The sequence below is a fragment of the Malurus melanocephalus genome, unplaced genomic scaffold, assembly GCF_030028575.1.
Source record: "Malurus melanocephalus ecotype Western Australia unplaced genomic scaffold, MMel_1.1 scaffold_31, whole genome shotgun sequence".
Lineage (NCBI taxonomy): Eukaryota > Metazoa > Chordata > Aves > Passeriformes > Maluridae > Malurus > Malurus melanocephalus.
This window is the reverse complement of record NW_026623263.1, coordinates 2,278,838-2,288,893: the sequence shown is the minus strand read 5'-3', so window position 1 is coordinate 2,288,893 and position 10,056 is coordinate 2,278,838. Positions and strand designations below refer to the sequence as shown.

At 42.1% G+C, this 10,056-nt stretch overlaps 1 protein-coding gene across 2 annotated transcripts in view; it reads left to right on the top strand.

The window, feature by feature from the left end:
* The first annotated feature begins 8,069 nt into the window (after positions 1–8,069).
* Positions 8,070–10,056, top strand: part of WDR41 (WD repeat domain 41) — a 24,861-nt gene continuing 22,874 nt past the window's right edge. The window contains exon 1 of one of the 2 annotated variants that reach the window (XM_057363847.1): positions 8,070–8,204. In XM_057363847.1, the coding sequence (XP_057219830.1) occupies positions 8,154–8,204 (51 nt within the window). In that variant the 5' untranslated portion in view covers positions 8,070–8,153. The remainder of the gene's footprint in view (positions 8,205–10,056) is intronic. The other variant, XM_057363846.1, reaches the window with a different exon arrangement.

Below are 10,056 nucleotides of genomic sequence, written 5' to 3'. Positions count from 1 at the left end.
TTTTTTTTTTTTTTGTAAGGGCAAAGGATTCTCTAAAGCATTTCTGAATTAGGGAAGAAGAGAATACCCTGTGATAATTTTTTGGGCTTAATATGAGGGGGATGAGGGTCAAAATTTGAAGTCTATCCATAACACTTAAACATATCCATATCTAAATGTCACTAGAAAACTTAGGATGAAAAAATGTGTTTGACAAATAGGAAARCAACCAAACAGAAACGTATAATGTGCACAGTGCAAGACAGTCCAAAGGGTAATTCAGAAGCCTTTGTGGACAAACATACATAGCTTTGTTTCAAAATCCATTGAAATTCAAGAAGTTTTTCATTTGTCCATTCCAGCCCAGAGCCCAGAGATATCATCTGCAAAACTCTAGTATGAACTAAGACTTGGTCCTTATACTGAAAAATACACTGAAATGACTTTGCAGAAGGACCATTGAGAGCTTTAGGGCTGAAACACAACAAAGACAGATGAAGTTTGAATTTCAAACATTCCCTCTGTGCCCTGTGGTTACTCAGAGTCTAACAGTGCAGCAGCAATTTGGGTTTTGTTGCTTTAGGAACTGTGATTGATGATACTCTGACTTAGTGACTCCTTCTAAAGTACACTCTGAAAGATATCCAGGGCAGCGTGTAGGTCGATTTTTATTTATGACCTATTACATATGATATATTTTAAGCAGCAATTTAAATTAGCTCCATTTGCTTTATTAAATATGATTACTGTGTATTTGTGCTCCATATCCCACTGGAATCCTAAAGAGGGACAAAGATTTTATTTGTCTGAGTGCTGCACAAATACAAACTAAAATGGTTTGCCTTTCAAAGAGGTTATAATCCAAATTCAAGCAGCAGTTGCGAAAAGTTGCAGGTGCGGCAGCCCACGGTGCCCATAATTGACAGTTTTGATCAGTGCTCTAAGGATGACTTGTAGCACATCAGCCCAGTAGTTTCTAAGGAAGTTGTGGGTTTTGTTGCAGAGGAAAGTTGGAAGAAAGGATTTGAGGCATGACTGTGAAGGTTTTCTGTGGGCACTCCTCTCACATCTACCAGATAGTGTAGAAGAAAGCATGTATTTACTTACAAAGTAACATCTGGGTATGAGAGAGTTGAAAGCGAATAAAGCAAAAGTAACATTAGACCCCAACCTTTGAACCATGAAGCTGATGGGGAAAGAAATGCTTCAGCAGGGAGCAACTCAGCTGACAAGCTACRTGGGGTAGTCTGAGTAAATCTCTGTGGGAGCCATGCCTCCCTCTGAATGAGGAAGCTAAAGATGAACCATCAGCGCCCTCASTACCAAAAGATGACTAAGTTAGAAGGTACAAGGTGTGCTCTTTGGAAAGGCCTACGTGGTACACCTGGAAGGAAACAGAAATCCAACCAGAATCACATTGGTTTCACATAGTCATAATATTGAATTCTGCCTGGATTTCATTACAACTCAACATCAGTTAGTATCCTTGTGTTGTAAGGTATTAGTCACAATTGGATTTACGCTTTTCTCATAAATTAGTTGCAAAGTATTTTACTGCAATTGTGATCTTCAAAATTCAAATGCTATCTTTTATTGAATAGGCGTTGCAGGACATCATCAGGTTACGGACTTTAATATCTGGAATATAGTATAAATTACATTGTTCTCTCAAATATCTATCAGATTTCAAGCTGGGTTTGAAGCTACTGCATTTGAATCAACAAAACATGTACAAATTGGAAACCTCAAATGGGRAAAAAAAAAGGTTCATCTTATGGCTTTAATTTCTTTGTTCAAATCTACCATGAGGGTSAAGAAAATTTCTTTTTAAACAAAAGAATCAGAGCCATTCCTTATGAAAACAAACGACTTAGAAAAACAAGGTTAGAATGCCACCTGGGGGCTTATATTGCCATCACACTCCACTTTGGATCAGAGCAGCACGCAGTTTGTACTTTCAGATAAAAAAAAAAAAAGTGTTCACTCCATTTTCCTCATGAAGTACAGTCAGACGTTGAGGAATTCATGCAGGTGTTATTCCATTTTATGGCACCTGCTTCCTTAGACCTTCAGCAAGAACATAAGAAAAGAAATGAGCACTGAAGAAGCACATAAAATCTCTGCTTTGCAAAGAGAAACATAGCACTATGCACCGTGCAAGGTACTCTATTTTTCACAGATAGATATAAACCAAACACAAGAAACACAAAAAAATAATCTTATTTATTGACAACACATAGAAAAGATTAGATTACATCAGACAGAGAAGGCCACAGTTTGTGGAGGCAGAAAAGTGATTGTTCAAGCACAGACAAACTGAAAAGTCAAAGCATTAAAGACGGAAATACACAGAATAAGCTAGTATTAAAAGTAAGACCTTCCTCAACTCTAAYTTCAGGAAATGTGAACCCAGGATGACAAAAGTGAGAACCGGTAAAAATCTTTCCCAGAAATTACAATTAAATACAAATGAAGGCTGTAAGAAATATATGGGTAGCATCTCCACATTACTAGTATTMATCTGCACTTTTGCAGATTCATTTGCAAAATTACTAAGGTGTTAAATCTAAGAGCAGGGGGAAATGGGAGATTTTCTTGAGAATTTCATCAAACCAGCATTTCATTTTCCCTTGGCCAGGAGCAGTGTGATTTCTCCCCAGTCTACTGCAATTCTCCATGAAGGGGTAGAYAGGAGCACTGTGCTATTTGGCTCCATCTCAGTTTGTATGATGAGCTGCATCACTGTCCTAAGACCCTGAAGCACTCAGGTAGGTACTGATGGGTTCTTCCATCTAGTGAACTGCTCTGGGACCAAAGATCTGGGAACTTAGGTGTCCTTGTGGCAAGGTGGACCATGAAGGATGCCTGTTTCTAGAGGCAGAGTTATTTTGTGATTACTCCCAACATAGGTCGCTTGATCAACAGAGAAAGAAGACAGCATGCAAAGGTGACCCCATATAATTGGGCAATGTGAATTTCTACTGTGACTTCAAGTGTAGCTGCRTTACAGGGTGACATAGCCTTTTCCTGCACCACAAAAATATAGAAAAATACAAAATTATTTATATTTTCATCTATGAATCCTAACCCATACATTTCTTTAGCTCATGAGCAACTCCAGRATTTCATGAGGGAAGCAGCTGAATCTTTTGTCAAGGTGGGAACACATTTCTCTCAGAGACAATGCCATGGCTGGAACTGCAGAGATCCCCTTAGGATATGTGGGGTCGAGTTAATTAACACATGTGGTTGAACTTCCATTTCCTCACAAGTTCCTAGAGTTTAGATTCAGGGTCWCCTAAATCAAGCTAATATACCAGTGCAACCAGGACTCAGGCCAAGAGGGGAAAATCAATGTGCTCAGGTGGTACTACTGGATGATCTCTTACCCTTCTCCTAAACCTCTAAATGCCGGTGGTTATTTGGGAGATAGGTGGTGATGTGACAAAATSCATTGAAACCTGGAAGGAGTGCCCCAAGGGTGCCCTGGTGGCACACTGCAGATCTACCACAGTGTCCTTGAACTYGCAAGAGCCACAGGGTCCATTTTTTCTCAGCACTTTTAATAATCTTCAGTCACAAAGTGAATTGATTAGACAGCATGGCCTCAGGCCCCATAAAGATGCAAGTGACACTTAGCTGTGTTATGCCACATCACCCAGGGCCATGCTGTACTCCTAAGAGGGTGAATGGATAGAAAGGGATAATTTCTCTGCAGGAATAACAAGTATCTGAGCCTCTGTATCACTCACCTGACCTGGGAATGTAAAGTTAGCCATTTTCAGAGGGGGTGGATTTAACCACCATTGAATACAAGAAAYAGGTACAAGGAATTTTAAGACACATATGCTGGTTGTGGAGGACTGTAGCATATGCTGTCAATTGAACTACCATCTACTCTGCTTCTGTTCCTTTAATWTGCAAAGTGTTTTGGACTCTATTTGATCTTGGCAGAGTGTGAAATCCTTGCAGGCACTTTTCATCTGATATATTTATTAGACATAAAGGAAAATACTGTCTGGATTAGGCATGAATTTTGAAAGTGAATCACAATTACATCTCAAAGGTGTATGGTTTGATTTAGAGAAGTCACCTTTAAAATTGTGTTTTCTAGTACTTTCTTTGTCAAAATCTCTCCAAGTAATTCTTAAAATAAGACTGATTGTAAATTGTTCACTTGCTCCTAGGGACTCTATTCAATGAATAAAATCTATAGAAAAATCTGAACTGTGTAACTTGAGAAAACTCTAATTGAGGCTTCAGCAATTTATAAGRGGTATATAATTAATGTGACATACTGGAAATGTTGGTTAATAAAGCAAGAAATAACCTAGTGACAGTTTCTGTGCTTAGTCTCTGCAGCAGAGGCCAGGATCTTACCGGGGCAAGTTRAAAGGGAAGCCATCATGCTGGAAGRTGGGAAGAAAAAGTATTCCTCCATTCAGATACAAAGGCCTGGGGACAAAGAAGGTCACATTTGTGTAAGAGTGTGCACATGTAATCACAACMTGTGCTGCAAATTTCCTGTAGTGTGTGTTATCCTCCAACATGCCATAATTTCTGCATAGTTTAAGAGCCTGAGCACAATCCTTTGCCAACAGTCAATAGCCATAAATTTCAGAAAACACTGTATCTTGGCCTGGCAAACCCAATGCTGTGATCGATTGCACTCTTTACCAGGCACCATGACAAACACAGCACCTGTACCAACCACACTGGGAAACAGAGAAGTTGCTTCTSCTTCCTTGAAATGCACAGTCCATCAGATGTTTGAAATAGTAACAACAAAACCAATTTTTTAAGAYAGTAAGAAGGATTCTGATGCCTATACAATTTGGGTCAAAGTTAAAAGGTGCGTATATAGCTTGATTTTTAAGATAGCTATATAACCTGAAACCTAAYTTTCTATACTTATATGACCTCAACCATAACTTTCTATATAACCTGAATCATAACTTCCTATACAAAGTAATAGCCAACTATGGTTAACTAGTTGCTTAATAAGCAAAAACTTGCCAAGTGGATAACCTCAAAAAATAGACAAGTATAGTTGTATTGGGAAACAGGATGTGTATTAGCAGGATGTGCTAATGAGAAATTGACAAATGTAAAGCCARTTAGCCACAAGACAAAGAATTTAGACCAGTTAGCTCYAGCAAGTCCAAGGAACACCATATCTGCGCATGTTCTGAAGACAAAGTTGAAAAGTTCAGATGCAGGGAAGACCTTGAGACTTCATCAAAGAAGACTCCCAAGACCACCTWAATTGGGGAAGTGCAAGCACAGTACAGAAAAATTATTTATAACCATGAGATAATATTATGTAAATTAGTTCCAGACACATATATGATGATGTCATGCTGACATAGTGGTATTAAGCAATACTTACTGTATGAATAAACCACAACATTAGACAAAGGTGGGTGAGTGAGGTGGAAAGAAACCCCTCACCTCCAGCACTGTAATAAACAAATGCCTGCTCTATAGACATCAATCTATGGGTTTTATTTCTAGCCTATCTTTTCAGGCATCAATTCAAAGAAGAAGCATATGGAAATTCATGCAACATACAAAGGTAGAGAAATGGAAAATGGAGTAGAAATTCTGGAAGTAGACAGCTTTGTTAGTTTAAAGAAGGCATTAAAAGACACTCAGAAGCAGAATTCTGAAGTCAGTTCTAATTAATGAGACAAAAAGCACTCCCTGAAGTGTCCCTGTGGTAGGTTGGCTGTGGCTGGATGCTAGGTGCCTGGCAAGCTACTTTATCACTCCCCTTCTCAGCTGTACAGGGGAGAGAAAGTATGACAGAGGTCTCTTGGGTAAAGATGAGGACAGGGAAACATCAGCCAGCAATTACCATCTAGGGGAAACAGACTTGACTTGGGAAAAATTTAATTTAATTTATTGCCAATCAAATCAGAGTACGTAAGATAATGAGAAATAAGGGGAAAAAAACCTGCTTACATCACCTTCCCTGTATGTCTTCCTTCTTTCTGGGCTCAACTTTACTCACAAATTCTCTAATTCTCTACCTTCTTCAGATGCGAAGGGGATAGTGAAAGGAGGTTGTGGTCATTTGTCATACAGGTCATACAACTGTAATTAGTGTTATGCTGTTCAGTCCTTCCTTCCAATAAATRAAATGCAACAAAATGACTCAACACTTGCCAGCTTGGGGAATATACCAAATTATTTAGRGACACTGCTGAGGACCAGATTGGTGATGACAGAACATTACCATGGAAACCCTGGCATGGGGTATCTGCATGCGCAAAGTAATTCCACTGGTCATGCCCTTAGTCTGCAGGAACTGCACGTCTGAGCTGGAAATCAGTGTGATTGAMCTGAAAAGGAAAAGCAGAAGTTTGCTAAAGTAGGTAAATAAGTGCTTTAAAACCAGTTTGTGGCTGTTATCAACCTCAGTTTTTTACAAAGTTGCAAGGAATTCACAGCAGKTAACAAATGGCAATACTCAGGTTACGCATTACCAATACTTGTMCAACCTAAGTTACTACAGTGTCATTTCGTCCTAGATCTGAGATGCATCCCRGGCTTTACACACACAGGCTGGTCACTAAAAGATGTTTAGGAGGGTTGAACACCTCTTCTGTGAAGAAAGCCCGAGAATATTGAGATTGTTGAGCCTGGAGTAAAGAAGGCTCTGACTCGACCCTATTGTGGCCTTCCAGCTCCTAAAGGGAGCCTACAATAAAGCTGGATAARGTCTTTTTACAAGAGCATGCAGCGACAGGACAAGAGGGAATGACTTCAAACTGAAAGAGGGTAGATTTAACTTGGATTTTAGGAAGAAATTCTTTTCTGTGAGGGTCGTAAGGCACTGGAAAAGATTGCCCAGAAAAACTGTGGATGCCCCATCCCTGGCATGTGTGTGTTCAAGGCCACGCTGGATGGGGGAGCAACTTGGTCTMGTGGAAGGTATCCCTGCAACAGTATGTTGGAAATACATGAGCTCTAAGGTCTCATCCAACCCAAACCATTCTTTCATTCTGTGATTTAGAAAAGCACCATAATCTCCTGCCCTAAGGGAAATCTCAGTGATCGTGTGGTGTTATCTGAAAAAAAATGTTGGGGAAAAAACATCAGAGCAAGTGACACGTGTACATTAAGATGCCCAGGGCAGTGCCTGTTGGACACATCTGTACACCTCAGGGGTTTCTCCGTCACCTGTGTCTGCTCAAGAATGGGGTTTGTGTGGCCTTTCATTATGGGTTTTGTGATCTTGCMCCACATTTACTTAAAACTCAAAAGGCTTCAAAGATGAATGCATCACCTCATCAATGTCTATATCTGCCTGAAGGGTGCCAAGGAGACGGATCGAGGYTCTCCTTGGTGGTGCCAAGCAATAGCAGAAGAAGAATATTCAGAAACTGACGCACAGGAAATTCCACCTGAACATGAGGAAGAACTTCTTTACTGTCTGGGTGACTGAGCACTAGAACAGATTGCCCAGAGAGGTTGTGGACTCTCCCTCACTGGAGATATTCAAGAACCATCTGGACACAATCCTGTGCCATGTGCTCTGGGATGGCTCTGCTTGAGTAAGGATGACCTACTGGTGCCAAGATGACCCACTGGGGCCCTCCCAACCTGACCCATCCCAGAGTTCTGTGATTCCGTGAGGGGCCGCAGAAGAGCAGGACAGTGACTGCGTAAGTTTACTYGTATTTTTTGCTCCATCCTCACAGGAGCGTCAAAGCTCTCAGGGATTTCAGCAAGGGAGGATGGAAACAGCCATAGCCAAGGGAAAYCTGTTCCTTGGAAAACATTTTGGCACTCATTCCCTTTCAAGAAACAGTTGCAAACCGTCACAATAAAATGGTAACAACGTAATTGAAATGTGGCAATACGCAGCATAGTAATGGTAAAAGAGAATAGGTAAATCTCTCCTGACATCGGAAGACAGAGAGGTAAAACGCCAGCAAATATTCCACTTGCCCGCCACACGGAACCGCGTATCAGCAGCCGGGACACTCCCACAGCGCCCGCCGTCCCTCACAGCGCACCAGCTCGGCGATCGACTGCTCGGGCCTCGCCCGGCCCCTCCCGCCGGCGGGCGTGTCTCCGCGCGGAGCTCGATTGAGCAGCCTGTCCCTCAGCGCTGTCGCCGCGCCGGTGCCGCAGGAGGGGCGAACGCGGCTCTGGGCCGGCTCCCCATGCTGCGGTGGCTGATCGGCGGCGGCCGCGAGCCGCAGGGCTTGGCGGAGGTGAGGCGGCTCCCTGCGGAACCTTAGGCTTGAGGCGGGCGGTGTCATTAGATCGGGGTGCCCTGGGCTGTGGCCTTTCCTACGGGGTGGGTCTGGGCCGGGGATGGGCCGTGCTCCGGTCCGGCTCTCGGCTGCGAGGCAGTCGGACTGATAAAAAGGGTTACGGACGTCTTCGAAGAGAAATAGGGGAAGTGGGAATCTAACCTCAGTGGCTGTGTCTGCGTCTGGGCACTTCAGCTCGAAGAAGACGTTGAGGTGCTGGAGGGAGTCGAGAGAAGGGGAACGGAGGTGGTGCAGGATTTGGAGCGCAGGTTCTGTACGGAGAGGCTGAGGGGCCCTGGTTGGTTTATTCTGGGTAAAAGGATCCTGAGGAGAGACCTTTGTCACTATAACTCCCCGAAAGAAGGTTGTGGCCGTAGGGACCGTGGGGTCTCTTCTTCCAGGCAGCCAGTGACAAGAGGACAYAGTCTCAAGCCACACCAGGAGGAGGTTCGGGTTGGACATCAGGAAAAATTTCATCACAAAAAGRGTGATTAGATATTGGAAAGGACTGCTCGAGGAGGTAGTAGAATCACCGTCCCTTGGGGTGTTTAAGGGCTGRAGGTGGCACTCAGGTTTAGTTGACACGGTGATGTTTGATTGGTTGGGCTTGATCTCAGTTGTCTTTTGCAACCTAATTGATTCTACGAATAGCTGAATGTCCGAGCGGAGCTCGCCCGGGAGTTGTCGGGAGCATCCCGTCTCCCTCCCATTTCCTCAGCGGGAGTTATGGTGTGTACCTTACGTGCAGTTCTTGCAAGTCCTGCCCTCAGGACGCTGAGGTCGATAATGTAAATTATAGGCAGTAAGTTGTTATTTATGTGTCACAGTAGTTTATAGTAGTTTGCCAGAATTTCTTCTTAGTTCCTCATCTGTGAAATATGCTTGTTAMATAGTGCACTATATGCTGACATACTTACTGGGATTAAGAATTTTACTGAATTACAGGGAGAGGTTATTGAAATTTTCATGTCTCTTAAGAGTCTGCTGAAGGTGTCAGCCCAGACTTAACAAGAATTAATTAAAAGTATTATTGTGGTCCATACACTTATTCTTTCRTAATCTGGACAAGTATGAGGAAATAATTATTTTGCAGCTGCTGTTCATGAGCAAGTTATGCATATATTATGGTTAACTTCAAAGGTCAGTGCTTAATTTGGTGAAAATTTTGATCTGCACCAGTATGGAATGACGATGTATGGGAATACCTCTGACTTTTGTCATCAGTCAAAATGCCAGGTGGATTGCAGTCATATGTGCAACTTTGTGTGTAAGTTATTTTTAAAAAGACAATGAGAAATATGATRCAGTTTTCTAAGATGTGCTGGAAAACTGCATTGATGTCTGTCCCTCTCCAAAGTTTAAACTGTGGCTACGGTTTATATACTGTGATTTAATAAAACATGAGCCTGAATTAAGGTGTGGCCCAGTTCTTCCATTATGCCATTCATGCTTTGATTAAATCCAATCCACAGGATTTTTGTTCTSTTTGTTATCACAGTTTTGCAGAATGATAGCGACAATTTTGCTTCTCTGCAGAAAATTTGAAGAACAAGTATTGCTAAGGGTTAGTCCCTAAACCTGTCTGCAAGATGTAGTGTTTCATCTAATAATCCTCATAACTATTAGTTCTTAAAGATATAGGAAAGCCCACAGCAGTGTGTGGGCTGTGGGCTTMATGTGTTTGTCTCCTATGCTGTGACTTTAGACAAAGTTGTTAGAGTGGCATTGCACTGGGTGAATAACAGAATCCTCTGACAAAGCTCTCCTAAGTTTGTGAAATGGAAATTTCTCCTTACCAGTTTTGTTGTGG